This window comes from Rhinolophus sinicus, linkage group LG06 (assembly GCF_036562045.2).
Source record: "Rhinolophus sinicus isolate RSC01 linkage group LG06, ASM3656204v1, whole genome shotgun sequence".
NCBI lineage: Eukaryota > Metazoa > Chordata > Mammalia > Chiroptera > Rhinolophidae > Rhinolophus > Rhinolophus sinicus.
Window position 1 is genome coordinate 33,428,938 of NC_133756.1, and position 26,466 is coordinate 33,455,403.

A 26,466-nucleotide genomic window follows, 5' to 3' on the forward strand; every position below is an offset into this window, starting at 1 on the left:
AGGTAGGATGCTTTCCGCTGTGGTTGTCTGGCTTCAGGCAACGTTTGGGCAAAACAGCGTTGAAGAATGTCTACAGCCTGTTTGTGGCTGGTCTAGAACCTAGTTGCCAGGATTTGCAAGCAGAAATGCTGCAGTTTCCTTGCAGTGGACCAGGACTCAGACTCATGGAATCAAATCACAGGGCTTCTGTTTAGCTCAGAACCTACACAGCTCCCAGCTCTTTTGAGAGAGAAAAACCTAAAGTGCTTGCAGGGAGCTGAGATAGAGCTACTCAAGAGCTTGCAGAGCAAATAAGTTGGGAGAGAAGATAAGGTTGTCTGCTCTGGGTTCCTGGGACTACACTGATTAAACATTTACAATGGAAACTTGTTTTCTGAAATTGACATTAGACAGAAGAGGTCATTGACAGAGTTATCCATGCTGTCATTTTCAATAAACTGTTTAATGTTTTTTAATTCTTCTAAGATATTTATATCTCTTAATGCAATTTGCGTTATTGTTGGGGTGAGAGGTGCAGCAAATTTGGTCCATAAACTATAGTTTTACGGGAATGTCATTGCAACAGAATGAGCAATATAAGGAAAATATCTAGGCCTCTTGGCTCCCGGTTCAGGGTCTTAGCAGGTTTAAAAAAAAAAAAAAAAAAAAAAAAAAGAATCTCATGCTTCCTAAATGCATTGCCTGTGCAACGGTTCTTAGCCAAGCATCAAATGATTACTTACTGATTACCTTTTTCATTCAATGTAAGTGTAAGGAGGAACTTTTCATGGGGAGATGTTGTTTAAACTATATTTTATTCTACTAAATTACCTTCTCAATTCTGAGAGTGACAGCCAAGATTACTTCAAAAAAGCAGCAAACTGATTAAAAAAGAAACAGGCAGTCCAAACCTGGCTTTGATTTTCTGTGTTCATACTACAGGATGGTGCTAAACTCCTGGCCTTTCCTAAGATGACAGGCAGAAATTTGTCCCCAGCCTGGATTCACAATGCAGAATCGGGTACATAATGGGTCTTAAATCAGCCATAAAAATGGCAGAGAGGCCACCTCTTAAACCAAGGTCTGTCCTACAGATTTTAAACATTCCTTAGAAATTTTCCAAAATGGAATAAGAAGAGGATGGTTTCCAAAAAAACAGCAGTGTAGCCTGTACTTATTTGTCAGAAATGAATTCTTTTTGCTGTCTCTTCCATCATGTCAAATATTATTAATGTGATTTGGGGGAATGAAGGATTGTATCGTCATGGCTCACATATTTTAGAGACTATCTTTAAAAGAGAAATTGGGTATCATTTTTTATGGAGCCAGGTCTTGTTTGCAAAGGGGTCTCAAGCAGTTCTTTAAATACAGGCCTAAATAAACTGAGATTATGAATGCTCTAAGATTAAATCATTTCCATTAATTAAAAATGAATTTAATCTCTGGATAACAAGGTAAGACAAACAGAAAGAGTATTATTGATGTCCTTTTCAATTAAAAGCTCATGTGGGTTACCCTTTTCAGAAAAAAAAAAGAAATCTTGCCTATAGAGGTACTGTAGTTCTCCTGCTAAATCTTATATAGCAATTCTTAAAAATAAATCTGCACACATTCTGATTAAATTTTAATCTTATACAGGGAAGTGGAACATCTTTCATTTTACTTCTTGCCTTGCAAACAACGGAGTTAAAGTGCCTTCTTTGAAGGAAGTAACATTTACTGATGCTCATTAATGATTCTCCTGCTAATATTGTCTATTGTGCCATGCCAGAATGTCATTTCAAAGCCCTGTGATAAGCTTATTTGAGCTGCCTAAACTGAAATGAGAACTGTAACAAAGACTTATGTTGGAGCTGAATTAGCACTATTACTCTGGGTTTGCCAAATGCATCTAATGAAGGGTGATATTTTAGCACTGTTAAGAATTAGAGGTAACACCATAGATGCAGTTACTGTCTGTCAAATCCTTGCAAAAACAATTGGACGGGTGTTACCATTGGCTTAAAAATTTTAATGAAACTAATAATTTTATCTACCCATAGCTCTTACATACTTTTCAAGACTTGTTATCTTAATAGCTCAGTGACCTTAGAAGGGCAGGAAGGAATCTTAACTAGAAATCAATTGGCTTATCAATGGCCTTGCAACTTAGTTGCCAGTTTTTTGGGAAATATATAAACACATGTTTCTGATATTGCATCCTAGAATTTCACTTCTGAATTTCTCTTACTCTGAAGGTGTGGTATAGCAGTTATTATTTTCACTTACATCATTCCTGGTGGGCTCTGAGAATGTGTCACCAAACATCTAGACAGTTAAAATGATGTCTCTTCTCAGCTAGTACATGTATCGTGCACACCACACACACACAGTTACACACACATGCACACTGTTCTAGAAATGGAGAGAACAGTATATATTCTCTCCCATTCTATATATATTTCTATATTCAGTAAAGCGTTTGCGTCTGCTGCTCAGGAAAAGCATGGCCATGGCAACTTTTCAAAGCTGCTTCTCTAGTTTGTGCAAAACAGGAGTAAACAAATGTTCATCGGGATGGCTCATAGTCTGGTTTTGTGTCCTCATTTTGATGGAGCAGCATATAGGTTCCATTAATTTGATGCCTCCTGGAAATCCTTGTCATAGATAAGAAATATTACTACCTCCCCAGTGATCCTACTATCGCAGAAGGCAGTGAACCAATTCTATAGGGACCTCAAGCAAGTTACCAGTAGTTTGTGGCTCCATGGTTTAATTCAAATATTTTTATTTAAAAATATATTTTTAAAGGACTTGATTTGTTGACTCCTGCTTTGTATATTTTTTGAGCAGTGGTTGGTATTGAGTTGTGTCTTTCCTAAAAGAAGGCCACATGATATGGAATGTTATGTAGTATGAATGTGCAGGGAAAGACGATAAGCAAGGCGAATCATGTGCTAACTGATGTATGTATTGGCTAAGCTTACAATGCAGTCTATGTGATTAGGGCGACTGTTCAAGGAGTCTATTGTTTTTCACATCTTGTCATTAAAATTTGAAAATGGTGTTTTAGCTACCCTTCTATGGATGATAAGTGAAACTGAATCAGAGTTTCTTAGCACATCTGTGTATTTGTAAGACAATCTGAGAAGTTTCCCCTTGTCTCTGCAGAACTGCACTGAAAGCACTTGTGTTTTAGTTCCGTATTCAGGGTCTCAGGTATTACACTGGGAAGATAAGTTTTTGGGTGCCAATGGTTCATCTTATGTAACAATTTTTTTTTTCTAATTAACAAGCATATTTTTAAGGGATTACTGGGTGTAATGAATTTCATTATATTTACTATTCACAATAAATAAGTGTATTCTGTATACAGTGTATTATAAATAAGTATATTCTGTATACAGTAGTTTTGTAATACTTTTTCTAAATGGCAAAAATAAAAGATAATACATTGAGGCAGAAATATGGTGGAATGGAATTTGAACCCAAGGTCATTAAACAACAGCACTCATATTTTTGATCCTCATAACAATTTAAATAGGAACTTTTTTTTTTTTTCACTTTGCATCAAGATGGTCATGTTAACCTAATTGAAAAAAGTAGGACTTAGTCTCTTTGGTGGCATATTCTGTCTCTCTTTTGAATATGAGTACTCACAGAACCATGACTTTTAACTCCTACTAGTTAATGCCTTTTATCTCCAAAATCATGATTTAGAAAATTTTGAACAATTCTAGATTGATTGTTGCAATTGACCTTCTAACAGTAAAGGCTCCCTCTTCTTCTTCTTCTTCTTCTTCTTCTTCTTCTTCTTCTTCTTCTTCTTCTTCTTCTTCTTCTTCTTCTTCTTCTTCTTTTCTATCTAGAAATGGAGTTTTATTTACTTGGAAAATTCTTTGATATGAAATTCTTTGAAGCTGGAACTATTCATTTTCTAGTTAGCTAAGAAGTTTTCAAAGGGATGCTTCTAACTGTCCTACCGATGCCCTTCCCAGAAATGATGAAGTTATTTTGAAAAATCTATTTTTTTTTTTTTTTTTAAGGAGGTCACAGCTCACAGTGGCCCATGTGGGCATCGAACCAGCAGCCTTGGTGTTATTAGCACCACGCTCTAACCAACTGAGCTAACCGGCCACCCCTTTATTTTGAAAAATCTTAAGCATGCAAACAAGATTCTAATATATGTTGCATCACATATGTGATTTCTCTCCTTCAAGGCTCTGTCAGAAAGAGCCTCCTTATATGTATGTATAAGTTCCCATCCAACTCCAGGGATCAACTCTAAATCTCCAAGAAGAACAGTTAGTCTTTTAAAAAAATTAACTTAGATAAACCATGTTAGAAGACTATGGATAATTCTTTCTGTTGAATTTGGCACATACAACTATCCATGTTTCAAATAAACAAGTTGCGGGAAGTCACCAACTCACAATTTTTGTGTTCCTGAAAGTTTGTTTGTGAATTGCTCTCTTGATACAAGTTTTCCCATAGGAATAGTGATACAAATGGTGGTTAGATTCTAACACAAGTCCATCAAAGGCTATTAAAACCATTACCTATTTGAAATACTAAATATTTGCTATGAAATGTGTCAAGAACAGGACGGTTACTACAGTAATTAGCCAGAAGGGAACAATGGAATTAAATGTGTTTTCAATTTCTAATGTTGCTATTTGAGAGAAAGAAGGTTTAGTCAGAGGACACTGAGGAGATGGAGAGAAAATTTCAAGGGGATTTTTAGGTATATTTTCAGAAATTTTAGAGACTCATGACACTGGGTTTTTCAATTATGTTCAATTTTACTTCCATACTTGTGGTTTACCTTTTCGTGATTTGATTTTATATCTACTGCTGTTGAATTGTGATTACTTTCATTATGTAAAGTGACAAATGGAATTAAGAAAGGTGGAGAGAATTTACTGAGATGAGTGTAAAGGAGTTGGAAGGTTGAAGAAGCTTAAGTGATTATAATGGATTTGGGTTCACGTATCTGAAAAAGTCTCTGAGGAGAAATTAACTGAAAAAGAAGAGGTCATAAGTAAATAGAAGGGAATTGGGGAGCATGTGAAGGGCAGAATCCCTTTGAGAAGAAAGTGGGGTGTGAGGGAGAGGTATTGGGTCCAACTCATTTATATGCTGACTTCCAAATAATTCTATGAGCACAGGATGGCTTGCTTACCAGTAAGAGACCTAGTGGGGAAGGTTTATCTTAGAGAGGAGTGAGTTTTTGGAACAGGTATCAGTTAAGGGCATCTGCAGAATATTATAAACATATTTAGTATTTTATTTGAGTACCTATTTCATGTCACTTCCTTGTTTAACTAAACTTCTGAACCTTCTCATTTCTCTTAAAACCCACAGCATAAAAGAGCTTGCACACTCCGGCCTGCTGTGCCTCTTCAAGCTCATCTAATGCCTCACTTAGACTGACAGCTTTGCTGCCTGTCTCAGAGTGTTTAGGACAAATACTTTCCTGCCTCAGGTCTCTTGCTCTGTCTAGAACGGTCTTTTGGCAACTCACAGAGGAACTGATTTCTCTTGTGGTACTAGCAACACTGTCACCTCTTCAGGAGGCCTTTCCTGTCATCTTTGTCATCCCAAACTCCCAAGCACACACCCTGGGTCACTGAGTCCATCTCAGCCCCCTCTCTCGCCTCAGAGCTGTATTTACCATTCATGGTTATTTAGTGGTATATGGGTTGACTCTTTCATTCAGCGGTAGCTCCTTGAGGGCAGGAATCTGGTCTATCATTGTCACCTCTGTATCCTTAGCTCTCGACACACAGTGAACGCTTAGCATGTTTATTTATTGAATAAATGAGTGAAACCAGTTGCAAATGACTCTGATGACTTTTAAGCTATTGTGGGGTATTATTTTGGGCATTATGGTGAATATAAAAAAATACATGCTCAGATATATTCTCACTGAAGAAACAAAAGCTATAAACATGAAATAATTAGGGACAAGATAATGTATTATGGAGTGCTAAATTGTGAGATACAGATAATACATTTTGAGAAGCAAAAGAAAAGAAAGAGTCCATTTCAAAATGTGTACTTGAACTTCAATGATTTTGATGATTAACTCCAAGGAAATGATTTCATAATGGAAAGAGACACGTTATAGCACAGCTAGTCAAAGAAATTTCCAGAAATATCAAAGGCAGTGTTGTCAATATTCTGTACATTTTTTTTCCTTTTGCCTTTCTGCTTGCCTTGTATTTCTGCCTTCACTTTCTCTACTTTTATCATTCTTTCTTCCCACCTTTCCCTTCCTAGTCTCTCTTTCCTTTTGTCTGGTTTATGACCAAATCTGAAAATGGTGGCTTAGAGAACTAGAAAGTTGGACTTGGAATTTGGGAAAGTATTTTTAAATAAATAAATGAATTTAAATGAGTGTAATGTTGTATGCTGTATTTGTGCATACAGTGGCAATGTGATAGTATATGAGATTTTTAAGACACCAAATTATTCCTAATTGGAGAATTTCTTAATCTTAGAAATCCAATACATTTGCTGAATTTATGCAGTTTGGATTTTTTTGATCGAAAGCATGGACCCAGAAGTCAAAGTTAGGTTTGAGTCTAAGTGTTGTGACTGCTTGGCCATATGCCTTGAGAAGGTTACTTTACCTTCCCGGGGTTCTGTTTCCTTGCAAACAAAATGAGAGAATTGATCTTCCATACCTTTGGAACTTCCAGCTCTAAGCGTCTCTAGTACTTGCTGAATAATTTGTATTCCTCATATCTACTCCCTCCAAAGTTTGAATCCAAACGATTGACTCCTCTCCCTCCTACCTCAAAATATATTTGTCTTTGACCCCAAAATAATTCAAATGTATTACCAGCTGCCTAATATTGGTTTAATTTTCCTCTACTGGTCTTTCGCATGTATGCCACAAGTTAGGTTTGCATCTTTGCTGTACTGGAAGACAAAAGTGCATTTATGCAACCTTCCTTTACAGCTTCTAGCATAGAACTGTTTATGTAGTCATCAAAAAACGTATACCGAATGCTTATTAGGTGTTAGGCATGATTCTAGGTGTTAGCAGTTCAATAGTGAACAAAACAGATAAAAATTATTGCCTATATGGCACTTCCTGTTTGGTGCAGGAGAGAGATGATAAAATAAAATAAGATAAAATGCTGAGTACATTAGATGCAGATAAGGACTTTGAATAAGAATCCAGTGGAGGAAGTAGTGGAAGGAGCAGAGTAGATAGGAATGCAGTTGTAAAGAGGGTGGTGATAGAAGGCCTCACTGAGAAAACATTGGAGCACACTTGAGGGACGGGAGGGCGTGAACAGCCATGTGATAATTTGGAGCAAGAGTCTAAAGAGGCAGGGGAAAGAGCAAGTACAAAGGCTCAGAATGTGGGCAGAAAGCATGGAGGCCAGTGCATCTGGTGCAAAAGACAGGAGTGTTCGAGAGAGGGACTCAAAGCTGATATTCAGATAGGCACCTATGAGTCCCTTTCAGTGGTAGGAAAGCCAGTTTCCTTTCGCTGAAGTCAGTCACCATGAGCCTGCGCTATCCATTGTCAAGCAACAAGTGGGCATTCAGCAGCCTGACATTCTGATACTGGTTCTGTCAGGCGACGGTGCTTCTTGGACTCATTCTTCCCGCATATTTAAGTAAATGGATGAATAGCATGCTCTTGCCTTAGCATCTGGTCCCAAGCACAAAGTTGGAGTGGAGAGTTTAGCTACAACTCCAGGCTCGAGCATTTCCATGCAAGAGATATGGCCCCATGATAAGGGTGATTTCAGGATCAGAGTTATACATCAACTCACAAATGTTTTGACTATATACTAAAGACCTTTATTTTTGGTTTTGGTTCATATCAACTTCTGTTATGCCTCAGGACTAGTATTTTTGGATTTTTTTTAAAGGCCACACAGAGAGACTCATGTTACAGATCTTTAACACACAGTATGATAAGGAAACTATTGTGTGACATTTGCACACACTTCAAAGTTTCCAAAATGTTTCATTCATTCAACAGCTACATCTGGAGCTTTTTCCTTTGTCTCAAGTGCTGTTCTCTGCACTGTGAATATGACAGCAAGGAAACGGCAGCTGTGTTCTGTGTCCTCAGAAACTTTGAGTCCAGCATATGTTCTCACACACTCGTGCACATATTTTATTCTCACATCGTTTCTGTGTGATGGAAAGCATAGGTATTACTAACCTACTTTCAAATAGGAGGCAACTAGGGCCCAGTGATGTCAAGTGACTTGTTCAAGTTGACCCCCTTACCACATGGCAGAAACAGCATTTATTATACAAACTTGACTCCTGATCAAGTGCTCTTTATTGGCCTATTAGTATAACTGGGAAGTCCTGCTCATATCTGAAATTGTTTGGCCTGAGTTTCTGGCTGACAAGCAAACAACAGATCATCTAAATTTAACATGGTATTTCAAAAGCCGTCTTCAGAACTAAGCAGGTTAATTTTATTATCAGGTCCTGATTCTTCAGACCAGCCATGAGCCTGAAGAAGGCTATCTAATACAGAAGTGTTTTTATCCCAGTGGGCTCCTTCCAGGGGCATCCACTAGTTTCCTAGAATTTTATGATGAAAAGGGACATGTGATACCACCAGGCCAGTGGACGCTAAACTTTCACAGCTTACATTCTACAAAGCATTTTATCAGCAATCCTGGCTCCCACTATGAACAAAAGCCCTTTCTCCCTGAGAAGGACAGCTAGGTGTTCACTGACATTTGTGAAAGCCTTGGCTATTATCACGAAAACATGATGGTGTGGGCTACCAATCTAGTCCAACCTCATTTTGCAGTTGTGGAAACCAAAGCCAAATGAAATAACTTATCCAAGGATTTTTGTTCTCTCTATAAGAGGACAAGTCAAAGTTTATTTTAGTAATGACTCCAAAAATGTGAATAGACAAAGACTTGGAACTCATGGTGTCTCTAACGTTCAAAGGTGCTGAGGCTGGTTGGGTGACTGCCCAAAGAGGCACAAATGAATGTGTCCCCAGGGTCATCCCTCTACTGCGTACACATACAATGTGGCCATTTATAGCTCTCTCCTGTGTTCCATGGCTTATGCATCTGCTGTCAGTGAGTCAGTACTGTTTGGAGGGAAGGACCTGGACTTGAAGGGTCTGTACCTCCTGAGTAGCTCTGTGACCTTGGGTGAGTTCTGGAACGACTTTGGCTTCAGCTTCCCCATTTGCAAGGTAATAATGCTGGCTCCCTTCCTCATAGAGTTATTGTGAAGATCAGATAAGGTAATAAATACAAAAGCATCTGCAAATGTGGCACAAATGCTACTTATTTTCTCAGATGACTCTCAGTTTGATTGTGGCATGTGGGTTTCTTAGCATCCAGTGGCTAAGCATTATGACTTGCTGTTTTGGTTTTCAAGTACATTATAGCTGCATCTCTTCTGCAGATAGGCCTTACAGATGTCCTACTTCTCTTCATCATACTGTTAATTGCTGGCATATTCTGTCATCCTTATTCCCAATGTCCAGGTGCTACACTGCCCCTTTTTAACCATGGAAGGCATCGCTAATCAATCATAGTTGTCTTTCTCTCTAGCCTTGGCCTCTATCTCAACATTGCATACCAGGCCACCTCTGCCAGTTGATTTAGAGTTAGCACATGAGATAATATCAGTTTGCCTTCCTACCGTGAGCAGTTTCCCAAAGTTGAAATGCAATGAATATAACTAAATCGTAGGTGGTCTAGCTGTGCATCCAGTCTGTACAAATGTCCTTAATGAATCACTGAAAAATAACATTGTGAAAAATTGCTCCCAGTACCAGTTACGGGAGCAATGGTAGTAAACGGTCTGTAAGCCCTGTAGCAGGTAGGACCTTACTCCTGTGCTATTGACTTTAACCATCAAGTTTCTCTCAACCACCTTATGCCTCCAATTCAAAGAATTGTGTCTACCAGCAAAGCCAGACTCAGTGTTTAGTGTTTAGATTCATTCCTGATCCCTCATTCCTTCCTGCTTCACATCAGTAGGTCCTCAGGAGCTATAGATTATCCTTATTAAATAGCTCTTGACTCTGTTCTCTCCATGATATCCCCCCACACCTGGTCAGACCTTGTGGCTTCCACCTTCCAGTCCATTCTCCTCACCGCCATCAAAGAGATCACTTTCCTCTTCTGCCTTTGATTATTCCTCATCCTTTTAAGATAAAGTCCGAATGCCTCAATGTGCTAGGAAACACTTGCACACATGGGCTGCCTTCTACCCTCACAGCCGACCGCCCCAGCCAGACAGGAGCTCCTTGCTTTTCTCCTCCCCTTGCATATGATACTCCTTCCCTTTTCTGTATAGTAACAGTCTGTTTGATGATTCAAAGCCAAACAAAGGTGTTTTTTTTTTTAAAAAGTCTTCCCATATTCCCCCATGTTGAATGAGGTGCTCCTTTTCCTGTGCTTATTTAGCTCTCAATTCTCACCACCCCCCCTTACCCCCAAGGGTGTAAAAGCAGAAGGTTTTAGAGCACTGGCTTTGCAGTCAGATTGACCTGGGTTAAACCCCATCTGTGTGACCTTGGGAAGCTAGTGAACCTTTCCTCCTCTGGAAAGTGAGAGTGATAATCACAGTCTCTTCTTCATGGATAATTTAATAGTGTGAGGTTGTAAGGATTAATCCGAAACTGTACTTGTAGCACTCAGAGATCTCCAGAGATACAGAACCAATAGGGAAGAGGGTCTGGGAGAGAGAGAGAGAGAGAGAGAGAGAGAGAGAGAGAGAGAGAGAGAGAGAGAGAGAGAGAGAGATTTTTAAGAAATTGGTTTACTTGATTGTGGGAACCCACATGGAAAGTCTATAATCTGTAGGGCAGGCAGGCAGGCCGGACACGGAAGTAGGGCTGGATGCTGCCATCTCGAGGCAAAGTGTTAAGCTTTCCATAGATCTTGGCTGCTAGTTCCTGTTCTTCTACCTACTTTGTTCCTCCCTCAAGGACCGAGGACTCTGCCAGAGTAGGGGCCATGTCTTACTCATTTTTGTATTCCTAATGTGTGGCATGTGTGAGTGCTCAATAAATATCCAGTGAATGAATACAATCCTGTTGAGGCATCACATACTTCGGGGGGAATATTCAAGCTGCCCAGTATACGGTTATCATGAGAATTAAATGAATTAATAACATTTAAACAGTATTTGGTCCACAGTAAAGCTTATTAAATGGTACTCTGCTGAGCACATCAAAGGCTCCAGCATAATCCTGGGATGTCAGGCAGGACCCAGGACTGTGCTCTCCCGACTGTCCCCAAAGCACCCTTCTGCTGTGTAGGAACACTCTGGCTGAGAGCCCTCTGCTTCCAGGAGCATGCAGTTAATCTAGCATCTCACACATTCTGCCTGACTCCTTTAATTGTTTTCCTCTCATTTTAAGAGAGACCAGATGTCATCACAGAAAACTTGGAAAATAGGGAACTACAGAGAAGAAATTGAAATCACATTATTATGAAATAACCAACCACTGCTGCAATTTGTTGAGGTAGAACATGGGCTTTGGCGATAGACAATCTGAAGCCCTTTAAGCTTCAGCAATATCATGAGTAAAGTGGGTGAAATAATACCCACCACATCAGATTGTAGGGAAATGAAATAAGACAGTGTATGGACTGCACTTAGCACTTACCTGGCATATTAAGTAAGCACTCGATGAATGCTAGCTCTTAATGCTTTATAGTCAAAATATATATCTGTGTCAAAGAACCCAATTTTATTATAACATAACATGCACATATGTTCATATATGTATAATATATATACATACACACATAACTTTATCACTTTACATTAGATTGTAACCATTATCCTAGGCAGCATGCATGTTTATTAAAAGCATGGGATCAGGAGATAAACTTCCTAGATTTAAATCCTGATCTCTCTACCCTGGCCAAACGTGTGAGATTAGACAAGTTATTTAACCCCTTTGTGCCTCAGTTTCTTCTTCTGTATGAGATAATCTCTATCTGAAATTATTATAAGGATTAAAGGAGGTGTTTTTTTTTCAGTTTTTTATAAACTTTTATTTATTTGAAGTGTGTTTTTCCAGGACCCATCAGCTCCAATCAAGTAGTTGTTTCAATCTAGTTGTGGAGGGCGTAGCTCACAGTGGCTCATGTGGGGATTGAACCTGCAACCTTGTTAAGAGCACCACACTATAACCAACTGAGCTAACCGGCTGCCCCCAAATGAGTTTTAATATGTTATACACATAGTTATTATTTTATTATTATATATTATATATTATATATAAAATAAAGAAAGAACAGTTCTTGGTACAGAGTAAATAATCAAGAAATGTTAGCTGTCATCATCGTCATGAAACAGTCTCCAAAGCATTATTTTTACTGATTGTATAATATTCCATTACATTTCAATTTGTTTTACTATTCTCCTGTTCAACATTTAGACTGTTGGCTGGAGCTTGATTTATGTACTGAACTAGAATGGCTCATAATGAGTCACATGGTAGGGTAGGAATTCTCGATTCACATGTAATAAGATAGCTGGGTGAGGTGGTAAGAGTTCCAGGTTTTGGGTTCTAGTCCTGGCACTGCCCCAGCCAACTGAATGACCTTGAACAAGCCATTTTAACATTGGGAAGGGAAAGCAAGATAGTAGATAAAGAAATTGATTTTAATTCAAAAAATCCTAACATCTCTTGGCACTATTCTTTATTAGCTCTTAAGAGAATGAGGCCAAGAATTTGCCAGGTAGGTAGTAATTGATTTTTATGTCCTCTTTGAAGGCCCTGGCTGTGTATCTTGGGCAAGTTACCATCTCTTTATTTTCCCATGTGTAGAATTGTAAATGATGTGAGCTTTCCTGCCTTCTCACTTGGTTGTAAATATCAAAACACAAAATGTATATGAAAGTATTTTTAAAGCTATAAATATTTCTATAAATGTAATGTAGTATTAGGGCTATTATTATATTTAGCATCTTGGAAACTCTGTTTTCAAGTGAAGGATTAGGTTAGATAATTTTGTAGGTGCTAACTAGTTTTACGATTCTGTAATCTAATCCTAGACTTTTAGGATGCGTCCACAGTACAGTTAACCCCTCTCCCCATACCTTCCACCTTTCATGTCTACAAATGATTTTCCTTGTTTCTGGATACCAGGAGAGAAACACCTTTCCTAATTTGATGAATTATTTATTTGAATGGGGAATGCTATATACATCATTTTATTCAACTGGAATAAATATTGTTTCAATAATGAATATGTAGTAAGACAATTTAAAAATACACTTTAAAGTGTGTTCAACTGAAACCTATTTTGGCCTAGATTTACAAATCTAAATATAGATTTTATACAATTGCAGCAGTGCCTAGTCCACTCAATCTAATTGCCGGCTCAAATGATTTAATCTCAATTTCTTCTCTTGAGTTTTCTGCTATCTTCTATCTTCGTGGCAACCCACCTCAAGGTGGCATATTGAAGAATAGAGTTTGTTGTTCTCTTGATAAAGTTTGACTAAGATACAGAGGAAGATTTTTGTGTGTGTGACAGTAGAATGCAATGAACTAGCTACGGTTCTAGTTATGGGATACAAGTGAGCAGAACACATAAGAGTTCTTGCTTTCAGGGAGCTTACATTCTATTATGAGAAGACAAAACTAACAAACCAAATAAATAAAAAAGAGTTTCAGGTGGTGGTAAAATCAATGAAAAAAATAAATAAAAATCACATGGGAGACAATGAGGAGTGGTGGTGAAAGCTACTTTTGGTGGTCAGGAAAGGCATTTAAGCTGAGACGTCAACACATTGTGACATGGAAAGATCTGGAAACAGTATTTCGGGAGTGAGAATTGCAGAGGTGAGGATTTGGAACTTGGTAAGGTCAAAAAACAAAAGGAAAGCCTGTGTGGCTACAGACCAGTGAAGGAGGAGGAAAGAGACAGGAGAGAAGGAAGGCAGGATTCAAGTTAGGTAGGGTTTTCTGAGCAAAGGAAATGAATCTGGAATTTTTTCAGAGGGAATGGAAAGCCACTGGAAGGGTTTAAGGAGAAGTCATGCTTCCATTTGCATCTTCAAACAATTACTTTAGATGTTGGATGGACTTGAGTAGCTACAGATGGCATTGCTTTATTTTTTCTCCTTTTGTGAGGAGGTTGTCTTGAATCTGTGTTTGAGTAATAAATGCTCTGCTTTTATTTATTTATGTTTATTTTCGGGAAAGCTAAGAAAGATTGGAAAGGATTGTGGTGCCCTTCCCAAAGCCCTTTGGCATTGTCACTACTGAGGTCTGAGGGCTCGAAGTGAAGGTTTAATTCAGCTATTGAATAAACTCTTTTTCTAACCCAAAAGGTACCGATATTATACTTCTTCCAATGCATGTGGACAGGTGAAAAAAAAAGAAGATATTAGAGATCTCAGGATATGTTTTTTTTTCCTCATGTATTTGTTTTGAAATGGCTTTGAAGCACTTCAATTCTTTGACAATCATTTTGATACTGAATCAGTTAGTTTATTAGGCTGGCTTTCATCACTAGAGCTCTTTCTCTCTAGTCCAGATCAGAAAGATAGAAGTATGTAGGAGGTCTTGCTGTTGACAGAGGTTGATCTCTCTGTGTTCCATTTTTCTCCCCAAATGTTTCCATTAAACCCTCTTGTGTCCTCTCTGAATTTCATTGACAGAGATCTCTACTGTCTCCTTTCACTAGATGTACCTGTAGCTCCTCTCTTCCCACCTGCAGATGCTGTAACCTGCTCTAAAATGTATTTGTAATCTAGAAGAAAATATATGAGGCTTCTCATAGGTGAGATTTGTTCCTTTTCCAGTCTTCTCTATATCAGGGACTCTGGTTTTCTTTTCTAATTACTCGTGTGAAATAGCAGGTAAGTGCACAGGCTTGAAAGTCAACACAGACCTGGTTTCAAATCCTGCCTCTGCCACTTACTGCTGTATGTATGCCTTTAGGCAGGCCTGAGCTTCTGGGATTTGTTGTTTGTTTATATGTTTATTTCTTTCTTTGCTTTTTAATCTATTAGAAATTCACAAAATTGTCAGCTAGTATTTATTGAGGCTGCAAACATTGTGCTGGGTACTAGGTGTATATGGTGAGCAAACATCATGAACAACCCCCCTTGTGGATCTAACAGTATGGTGACAAATACAATAAATTAATACAGATAACGAAATGACTATAAGTGAGAAAAGTGCTGTGAAGGAAGCACTGAATGTGATTCTCAAAGAGCTTTTTAAATATGAGACCAAACCTGGTAAGGTGGGGATGTGTCAAAGTGGTGGTGATCATTACATGACACTGTGTTTTGAACATATTTCTTGAGATCTTTGCATTCAATTGATCATCGCTGTTCTTATTGTTAGTATTCCCATTGCCATTGTCACTGTTAGAATTCCACACACTTCATGCCCGTGTATACCCTTGCTTCAGGGAGCTTTCCAGAACTTGATACATGGTGCTCCAAAAACGTCTATTGACTATGTTCTTGATTACTTGCCAAGAACTGCCCCCTATCTGTGCTTCCTGACTCCTGGCAGCTTACCTACTTTCTGACCTGGTATCTGAGCAGTTTCTGGGGCTAGCCACTCACATTTTGGGTTCCATCCATATTCTGACTCTCCCAGGTTCCTTAGAAGGCTTCCGATCTTATTGCTCTATTTTCTAGATGAATGTTAACCAAATCCCAACATGACAACTGCCTTGTTGCTACACAGTTCCAGAAGGAAGAAGGAACACGTGAGGAAATTTTCTGAAAGAAAAAGAGAGCGCCTCTCTCTCTGTTTATGCCCTTTTGAAGAACCCATTCCTATACCCACTCTGCACAATAAGCATCTGTTGTGGCTCAATGATGAGCTTGAGGGATATTTCTTCCCACTGTTTTCCAGAGTCTTTCTTATTCACCATTTACCTAGCACCTGGACCATAAATCTAATGCTCAGATTTTTCCATTTCTCTATACCACAGTCTGTAAAAATGTGATTTTAAAATTTTGATATCATCAGTGCATATGTGAAGCATACATCTATGCACAGTGAATTCTTGATTTTCCCAGCTGATTGATGGGAGGAGTAACTCCTTATGGCCAGTCTCTCTGAGTCACCTCTTCTTCTGAGGTTGCTCATAACTGATTTTAATTCTTCCTTCCTTTTCTTCCTCTTCTCTAATTAGACCTTACTAGAAGATAGCTGCCCCAGAACAACCCTAGATCTTTGGATATTGCATAATAAGAAAGACTAAGAGTAACATTATCCCTGAAATGCTCCATCAGTTCTCTTAACAAATTGGTCCGCTATAACCAACCCTGCCCCTCTCCAAGAGGAGGAAATGTTCAAGCAGAGTTCAGATTTATTAACATAAGAGTAGCTACCATTTCCTGAGTTCCTGCTTTGTGCCAGAAAGTATTCTTAAATTTTCTATACACATTTATCTCATTTAATCTTCACGACAATTTTATGAGGTTGGTACTATGATAATCATCCCCATTACACAGATGAGAAAACTGAGAATCAGAGAGTTTATGACTTGCCCAAATATGTAGGACTTGAACCTGATCTACCTGACACCCAAACTTACATGTGAACCATTAAGTAATATAGTCTCTCAGTTTTCACCTTTAAGAAATTATATATTTAATATATTCCCACATAGAGGCAAAACAGTGACATCATTCACACCACAACATTTATAATATTACAGCATACCTACCTATTTCTTCTCACCAGATAAAAATTAAATTTGGGGAGATTCCAGTCCACTTCCTATAATTCTATGAAACATCCATAATACCTCACATAAAAGTTTCTGGTTAACAAACAAATGAGCAGATGCTTATAGAAGTAGCACAAGTATTCTCCAGAATGTCTTTGTTCTGATTGTTTTTAATCAAATTGATCTATAGTTTCTCACATTTTACTTTAGAGGTTTCTATGGGCACTGTATTTTAAAACAAACTTTAATAAACCATGTTGGATGTTTCAGAAAAATTTGCAATGTCTTCTAAGCTAGAATAAGAAATCTATTACCCCTTTTTGCTTAACAATCTATCGGACACATCCAGTTTCAGTTATAATAAAAGCTTTATTTTATAGCATTTCAGAGGCAATTCAATCATCAGTTCACTTTTGTTTAACATGAGAAATAAAGTTATTCCGACTGTTTGTTTTGGAAAGTGTTATAGCTTCCAATTGTATATTAATACCTTCATCATAGTTAAGGCTTAACACTGTTTTTGATTTTAATATTCCTACTAGATGCTCAGTCCTCAATAACTGTAATAAAATGTGTATTTTAGAAATGCATCAAAATATGTAGATCCTCTCCAAGCTTATTTATAAACCCAAAATAGAGCATTTAGACTATTTACTCTGCAGTAAATAGAAATACAGCCAGCCCTTAGCTTTTGCCTTTTTACCTGCATGCTGCATTTCTCATTCTCATCACAAGTTCTATAGTCAGAGCAGGAAAAAAGCAATATAGATGAACTCTGTATATAAGGCACATGCCCCCAAAGGGTGCAAAAGTACTTTGTAGGTTCTCTGAGGGTGTAATTGATTCATAGAAAGGTGGGCTGCATTCACTCAGGGTTGGTAGTAATCATTGCCTTTATTATTACTATTTATAAATGTGTCAGTGTTCCAGGCTCTGAGTGAGCCACTATATAAATGACATATACCTATCTCTCGCCGTAACCCTATGAGTATTTTTCTGAATCCCATCTGATAAATGAGGGAAAAGGCCCAAGGTCACATGCATAACTAGGAAGTGGCAGAGCAGGAGGGAACCACTTCGTCCCTGATGCTGTGATCTCTGAACCACTGTGTTTTATGACTGCCAACTGTACTCACGGGCTGGTCTGAGGAAGCTGGGATGCTGAGGCTCTTGTCCATTGTCAAGGGCAGTCTAAGACTTCACATGGGACCTCCTTATCCCCACGCATCTCCCCAACGGAGCTCTGGAGTGTGCTCGTTTTTCAGGCTGTGCATTTTAAAGAGCCTGTACTGATTTCGGCAAATTCATTTAGCAACACCATTTGCAGGCTGTGCTAGGCTTGGTTCCTCCACCGAGTCCTGCTTTTCTGCACTGTGTGCTGTTTGCCGCTGTTACACTACTCCGTCTTCTCTCTTCCCTTCTCGTGTTCTCTTACCTGGTTTGCACTGTGCCGCTGCTTCCTGTGTTCCTGTCCCGCGGTCTCTGCCCTTCCTGCCCCCCTTATTCTGTCGGGTTTCGATAACAATAGAGCAGCAGCGTGGATAAGGGAAGCAAGCAGCCTTTTGAGCGAGGCTGCTTGGGTCCAATCCCGACCCCTTCACTTATTAGCTGTGCAATCTCAGCTAATTTACTTCTCTGTGCCTCTGTTTTTTCAGCTTTAAAATCAATATTACTATACCAATCTCCTACAATTATGATGAGGAATGAATGAGCTGACACATATAAAGTGCTTAGCTTAATGTCTGGCACAGAGCAATCGCTCACCTAATCAGTTTCTTTTCTTACATTTGCATGATGGCAGGTTATTTATATCAGGAAATCTCATCATTTGGTTCAACCACTACAAGGAAAACCCTTCCCCCAGGAAGAAAACAAAACAAGTTCTCCCTTTAAAGTGCTTCCCATTCCTTCGTTTTCAAGTTCCCCTTGGCCACAATAAAGCATGTTGGCTGACTGCCACGGGGACCTCAGAGACCAATACATCAGCCAAGTTTTGTTTTTCTCTTAACTCTTGCGTTTCTTGTCTCACCAAAACCCTACCACTCATATTTATAATGCAGAGGGGTGTGGGCAATAGCTCCATTCTTGGCTCATGGTTGACCTGGGTCTTGTGGTCTTAGGAGGCTGGGCAGAAAGCTGAGGGAACAATGGCTTCTGTTCACTTGTCCCACAACAGTCATGCATCAGAGCACATCTGATAGCTTTGTGTGCAGGTGAGGAGGGGTTAGTCTAAAGAAGAATTTAGAATGACCCTTAGAGCCAGCTGTGCCCAGTACTTTTCATAAAGCATTTTGTTTGATGCTTACAGCCTCCTCTTACAGATGGTACTATATTTTCTGTTGTAAAAATGAGATCGTCGACTTGTATGACCAAGAGAGTTAAGTAATTTGACTAAGCTCTACCTGGTTCTAACATCTGTGCTACCAAATCACAGTCCCGTTCCCTTCACTTTGCCATACACCCTCCTTCCTATACTAACCCTCTTCGGTTTACTTGTCTGTAAAAGGATAGGGTTTGGCCCGCCACCTTGGAGTTCCCTTCCTGCTCTGACGTTCTGGTTCCCTGGGTCAGCATCTGAGTTTAGAAGCACTATTGTGCTTCTATTTCATGCTCTCTGAGTGTCTATATGAATGTGCACGGACGGACTTCATTTGCTCACTGCTGCGTGGTTTATGCTGCAACTGTCTGTGACTGTCTCTGAATCACATTACAGCTCCCATCATTGTGTGTCCTGTATCCACCACACACACTTTGTTCCACTACTGCTGAGCAAATCCTCTTAGAAACCCAACAGAGCTTCAAGAATTCTCTTCCGGTAGTTGCTGAATATGTTACCTTGATCCATAATTTTACACAATTTCAGGGGGACAAAAAGTGCTCCTAAGAGTTTAAATAAGGTTGTAGTCGAGTGTAGAAGAGAAGGAAGCCAACCACCATGGAACTCTGCTGAGTTAAGTGTCTTTTGCTTTGTTTCCTTAGTTTTGTAAGATTAGGCACTTCCTTCAAAGGCTCAGACAGAATAAGGCTCCATAGCTTGTGCAGAGAATTCAAATCTGAGTCTGTATATATATATATATATATATATATATATATATATATATATATATATATATATTTATTTATTTATTTTTTTTATTTTTTTTTTACTACTCCACCAAGGGAAAGGTCACAGTATCATTTGATACTATAGGCATCTTCATGGACTATGTAGGTGCCTATATTTTTAAATGACACTGTTACCTTTCCCTTGGTGGAGTGGTCAAAATAGACACAAATAGACACCAGATCAGAAATTTTATTCCAGTTTTGTTGCTAGTTTTCCATGTGCTGTTTTGAGACACTCTTTATTGATAAAATCAATCTATAAAATTGATTTTCTTTAAACTGAGTAATCTTAGGGATTCTATACTTTAAGCCATGTTAATGCTTTAATCTTCTCAACTGGTTAGGAGAACATGGAATCACCTTTTCTTCTTCTTTCTCTTTTATCTCATAGGTTCAATCACCAAGTGCTATCAGCTATTCTTCTCTGTATTCTTCTTTCCTATTTCTGTTCCCCACAGACTGTAAATCTGGACCTTATTTCACTCCTGGAACCCTGAAATAGATTGCAAGCTGTCCATACTCCTAGGCTCTACCCAATTTTATTTTCCCTCCCAGTCTTTCATGAGTGTCATACATACATATATATATATATATATATATATATATATATATATTTTTTTTTTTTTTTAAATAATATCCTTGCTGTTTTCAGAGCAGTGTAAGTTGTACTCAAGACAGGTTTTCCTTTGAAATTCTTTTCTCTTTTAAAATACAACTGCCTCATAGATATGAGGAAAAAGACACAAGTATTTGTATCTCCCTGGAGAATTTCACTTTGAAATTTAGAGGACATTGATACATGTGTCTTTAGGGAGAACAATAATTTTTTTTAAAACTTCTAAGTTGTTAAGGAACTGAGTTTTTGTTTTTTAACTGTTAATATGCTACTCCAGTCAGCTTATTTAGTCATATTTTCTTGAGTAGTTCTGGCCACAAATACCTCATATTTGCTCTGGTGGAAAGAACTAGACTGTATGTAAAGGGTTGAGCAATATTAAATGTTCATGGGTATATTTATACCATACACAGTTAACAGTGGTATTAGAGGCTGAATTCTGACCATGTAATGCATCTTACTTCTTAAAGTTATTTCAGCTGATGCTTTCACAACGGCTCTGTGATGAAATGACTTTTTTCCTAGTTACATTGTTAGATCATAGGAGAAATGTCCCCTTATGTTGTTGTCCCATAGCGCTCTAAAGAAGCCTTTCCCTTCCTTCCCATGTCCCTTCCTTCTCCTTTCCCTCCCACATGCCACCTGCCTTCTTAGCCTCCAGAGCCTGCTTGAAAGGAACGGAGGATCGCAGGACCCAGGGGCCTGGGCCCCTCTGAAAGGCTCCCGGGGTCACTGGGGACAAGTCAGGTGACAGATTCTCAAGCCAAGCAGCCCCAGTGCCATAGCCCTTCCCACTTAGGCAGCAGCACGGCATCCAGATCGCATCCCTGGAAGCTGAGAAACCCTGGGCTCCACCCATCTAGCAAGCACAATTGCCTCTCTCTGGATTTCCACTGGGGTGAACCAAGGGGCTTGAAGGCGCTTACAGACGCCAGTGGCGCGATATGAAAAACGTGTCATTTAGAGGAAAGTTGCTTTCCTACCGGGACTGCACTTGGCAGCATCAGCCACATTCCACCTGGAGCAGCCAGGCCACTTGTGAACACAGAGCGGGTAGCGGGGTGGGACGCGCTGGCTGCTGGACTCGAACTCCGAGCGAAGCCGGGCTCCGCGGGGTCTGGTCCGAGGCCGGCTGGCTGCCCAGGTTGCAGTGGGAGGAAGGGCGTGCACAGCTGTCTTCCGTTGGGCTATGGCCACCCCTGCCTGCCTACTCCCCTCTCTCCCGCCTCCCGCCCCAGAAACTATCTCAAGCGTTTCCAGTTTGATTCCAGAGCCCCACTCGGGTGGGTTCTTTTGTTTCTTTGTTTTAATGACAGTTCCCAGCCGTTGGCATGTCATGCGCGATTAATTCTCTGGCTCTCTTGAAGGCAGCTGGGGTGAAATTTCTTCTGCATCATCCTTTTGGGGATAATTGTTTATGATGTGACGTCAGCCGGATTGATTTTGAGAGAGAGAGGTAGAGGTGTGCGGGGAACAGGGGGACAGAGACTGACATTTGGAATTCCTTCAGGGCAAAAGGAGATGGGACTGGAGCTTAAATGTGTGCAGCTAAGAATTTAGGCTGCACGGAATTAAGAAGTTTCTTTTTTAAAAAAAATCCCCTTTGCAGCCAGCCACTTAGGTGAACCTTTCATGCCAGAGTCCCCTGTTAGGGTGGCAGCGTCTAATAATTAATCTGGGTACCCAGCCGCTGCAATAGGTTTAATAAGACGAAGAGGAGGGGCGGGGGAAGTGCGTCACCAGGTGGGGAAGGGGCTGTGCAGTTGTCGACAGGCGGCAGGGGGTGGGGGTGGAGGGGAATGGGAACGGGAAATAGGTTCTGGGAGCTCTCCGGGGGTATTGTGTCAGGAGATGCGGGCTGGCTACCATGTGACGCGGTCCAGAGCTGAAGGGATTGGCGGAGGCAGCGCAGGCGGTGCAGCTCGCCGGCTTGCTGTTCCTCTCCCTTTCTCTCGCAGCATCTTCCTGGGAGCCTGTAGGTGAAGCAGCACCAGCAGCATCCATGGCCTATCTCTGGGGTTAACACTTGTCTCCTTCCTTTGGCTTCAGCAACAGCGGACAGAGCAGATTTCTCTGCAGCGGCAGCAGTGTTATGAGGGCTTAGCTGGAACCTGGAATCGTATCCTCCTGTATTTTTTTCAGACTCCTTGGAATTGAGGAATGCTATTCTGCCACCATGATGGAAGGTAGGATGCTTTCCGCTGTGGTTGTCTGGCTTCAGGCAACGTTTGGGCAAAACAGCGTTGAAGAATGTCTACAGCCTGTTTGTGGCTGGTCTAGAACCTAGTTGCCAGGATTTGCAAGCAGAAATGCTGCAGTTTCCTTGCAGTGGACCAGGACTCAGACTCATGGAATCAAATCACAGGGCTTCTGTTTAGCTCAGAACCTACACAGCTCCCAGCTCTTTTGAGAGAGAAAAACCTAAAGTGCTTGCAGGGAGCTGAGATAGAGCTACTCAAGAGCTTGCAGAGCAAATAAGTTGGGAGAGAAGATAAGGTTGTCTGCTCTGGGTTCCTGGGACTACACTGATTAAACATTTACAATGGAAACTTGTTTTCTGAAATTGACATTAGACAGAAGAGGTCATTGACAGAGTTATCCATGCTGTCATTTTCAATAAACTGTTTAATGTTTTTTAATTCTTCTAAGATATTTATATCTCTTAATGCAATTTGCGTTATTGTTGGGGTGAGAGGTGCAGCAAATTTGGTCCATAAACTATAGTTTTACGGGAATGTCATTGCAACAGAATGAGCAATATAAGGAAAATATCTAGGCCTCTTGGCTCCCGGTTCAGGGTCTTAGCAGGTTTAAAAAAAAAAAAAAAAAAAAAAAAAAGAATCTCATGCTTCCTAAATGCATTGCCTGTGCAACGGTTCTTAGCCAAGCATCAAATGATTACTTACTGATTACCTTTTTCATTCAATGTAAGTGTAAGGAGGAACTTTTCATGGGGAGATGTTGTTTAAACTATATTTTATTCTACTAAATTACCTTCTCAATTCTGAGAGAGTGACAGCCAAGATTACTTCAAAAAAAAGCAGCAAACTGATTAAAAAAGAAACAGGCAGTCCAAACCTGGCTTTGATTTTCTGTGTTCATACTACAGGATGGTGCTAAACTCCTGGCCTTTCCTAAGATGACAGGCAGAAATTTGTCCCCAGCCTGGATTCACAATGCAGAATCGGGTACATAATGGGTCTTAAATCAGCCATAAAAATGGCAGAGAGGCCACCTCTTAAACCAAGGTCTGTCCTACAGATTTTAAACATTCCTTAGAAATTTTCCAAAATGGAATAAGAAGAGGATGGTTTCCAAAAAAACAGCAGTGTAGCCTGTACTTATTTGTCAGAAATGAATTCTTTTTGCTGTCTCTTCCATCATGTCAAATATTATTAATGTGATTTGGGGGAATGAAGGATTGTATCGTCATGGCTCACATATTTTAGAGACTATCTTTAAAAGAGAAATTGGGTATCATTTTTTATGGAGCCAGGTCTTGTTTGCAAAGGGGTCTTAAGCAGTTCTTTAAATACAGGCCTAAATAAACTGAGATTACGAATGCTCTAAGATTAAATCATTTCCATTAATTAAAAATGGATTTAATCTCTGGATAACAAGGTAAGACAAACAGAAAGAGTATTATTGATGTCCTTTTCAATTAAAAGCTCATGTGGGTTACCCTTTTCAGAAAAAAAAAAAAGAAATCTTGCCTATAGAGGTAATGTAGTTCTCCAGCTAAATGTTATATAGCAATTCTTAAAAATAAATCTGCACACATTCTGATTAAATTTTAATCTTATACAGGGAAGTGGAACATCTTTCATTTTACTTCTTGCCTTGCAAACTACGGAGTTAAAGTGCCTTCTTTGAAGGAAGTAACATTTACTGATGCTCATTAATGATTCTCCTGCTAATATTGTCTATTGTGCCATGCCAGAATGTCATTTCAAAGCCCTGTGATAAGCTTATTTGAGCTGCCTAAACTGAAATGAGAACTGTAACAAAGACTTATGTTGGAGCTGAATTAGCACTATTACTCTGGGTTTGCCAAATGCATCTAATGAAGGGTGATATTTTAGCACTGTTAAGAATTAGAGGTAACACCATAGATGCAGTTACTGTCTGTCAAATCCTTGCAACAACAATTGGACGGGTGTTACCATTGGCTTAAAAATTTTAATGAAACTAATAATTTTATCTACCCATAGCTCTTACATGCTTTTCAAGACTTTGTTATCTTAATAGCTCAGTGACCTTAGAAGGGCAGGAAGGAATCTTAACTAGAAATCAATTGGCTTATCAATGGCCTTGCAACTTAGTTGCCAGTTTTTTTGGAAATATATAAACACATGTTTCTGATATTGCATCCCAGAATTTCACTTCTGAATTTCTCTTACTCTGAAGGTGTGGTATAGCAGTTATTATTTCCACTTACATCATCCCTGGTGGGCTCTGAGAATGTGTCACCAAACATCTAGACAGTTAAAATGATGTCTCTTCTCAGCTAGTACATGTATCGTGCACACCACACACACACAGTTACACACACATGCACACTGTTCTAGAAATGGAGAGAACAGTATATATTCTCTCCCATTCTATATATATTTCTATATTCAGTAAAGCGTTTGCATCTGCTGCTCAGGAAAAGCATGGCCATGGCAACTTTTCAAAGCTGCTTCTCTAGTTTGTGCAAAACAGGAGTAAACAAATGTTCATCAGAATGGCTCATAGTCTGGTTTTGTGTCCTCATTTTGATGGAGCAGCATATAGGTTCCATTAATTTGATGCCTCCTGGAAATCCTTGTCATAGATGAGAAATATTACTACCTCCCCAGTGAACCTACTATCGCAGAAGGCAGTGAAACAATTCTATAGGAACCTCAAGCAAGTTACCAGTAGTTTGTGGCTCCATGGTTTAATTCAAATATTTTTATTTAAAAATATATTTTTAAAGGACTTGATTTGTTGACTCCTGCTTTGTATATTTTTTGAGCAGTGGTTGGTATTGAGTTGTGTCTTTCCTAAAAGAAGGCCACATGATATGGAATGTTATGTAGTATGAATGTGCAGGGAAAGACGATAAGCAAGGCGAATCATGTGCTAACTGTTGTATGTATTGGCTAAGCTTACAATGCAGTCTATGTGATTAGGGCGACTGTTCAAGGAGTCTATTGTTTTTCACATATTGTCATTAAAATTTGAAAATGGTGTTTTAGGTACCCTTCTATGGATGATAAGTGAAACTGAATCAGAGTTTCTTAGCACATCTGTGTATTTGTAAGACAATCTGAGAAGTTTCCCCTTGTCTCTGCAGAACTGCACTGAAAGCACTTGTGTTTTAGTTCCGTATTCAGGGTCTCAGGTATTACACTGGGAAGATAAGTTTTTGGGTGCCAATGGTTCATCTTATGTAACAATTTTTTTTTTCTAATTAACAAGCATATTTTTAAGGGATTACTGGGTGTAATGAATTTCATTATATTTACTATTCACAATAAATAAGTGTATTCTGTATACAGTGTATTATAAATAAGTATATTCTGTATACAGTGTATTATAAATAAGTATATTCTGTATACAGTGTATTATAAATAAGTATATTCTGTATACAGTGTATTATAAATAAGTATATTCTGTATACAGTAGTTTTGCAATACTTTTTCTAAATGGCAAAAATAAAAGATAATACATTGAGGCAGAAATATGGTGGAATGGAATTTGAACCCAAGGTCATTAAACAACAGCACTCATATTTTTGATCCTCATAACAATTTAAATAGGAACTTTTTTTTTTTTTCACTTTGCATCAAGATGGTCATGCATGTTAACCTAATTGAAAAAAGTAGGACTTAGTCTCTTTGGTGGCATATTCTGTCTCTCTTTTGAATATGAGTACTCACAGAACCTTGACTTTTAACTCCTACTAGTTAATGCCTTTTATCTCCAAAATCATGATTTAGAAAATTTTGAACAATTCTAGATTGATTGTTGCAATTGACCTTCTAACAGTAAAGGCTCCCTCTTCTTCTTCTTCTTCTTCTTCTTTTCTATCTAGAAATGGAGTTTTATTTACTTGGAAAATTCTTTGAT

The 26,466-nt window shown here is 39.1% G+C and overlaps 1 protein-coding gene across 29 annotated transcripts in view; it reads left to right on the forward strand.

The window, feature by feature from the left end:
• Positions 1-22,203: 22,203 nt before the first annotated feature.
• Positions 22,204-26,466, forward strand: part of SGIP1 (SH3GL interacting endocytic adaptor 1) — a 172,743-nt gene continuing 168,480 nt past the window's right edge. For 8 of the 29 annotated variants that reach the window (XM_074334890.1, XM_074334897.1, XM_074334899.1 and 5 more), the window contains exon 1: positions 22,206-22,556. In XM_074334890.1, the coding sequence (XP_074190991.1) occupies positions 22,547-22,556 (10 nt within the window). In that variant the 5' untranslated portion in view covers positions 22,206-22,546. Of the gene's footprint in view, positions 22,557-26,466 lie in introns of all 29 variants that reach the window. The other 21 variants (XM_074334894.1, XM_074334905.1, XM_074334907.1 and 18 more) reach the window with 5 other exon arrangements.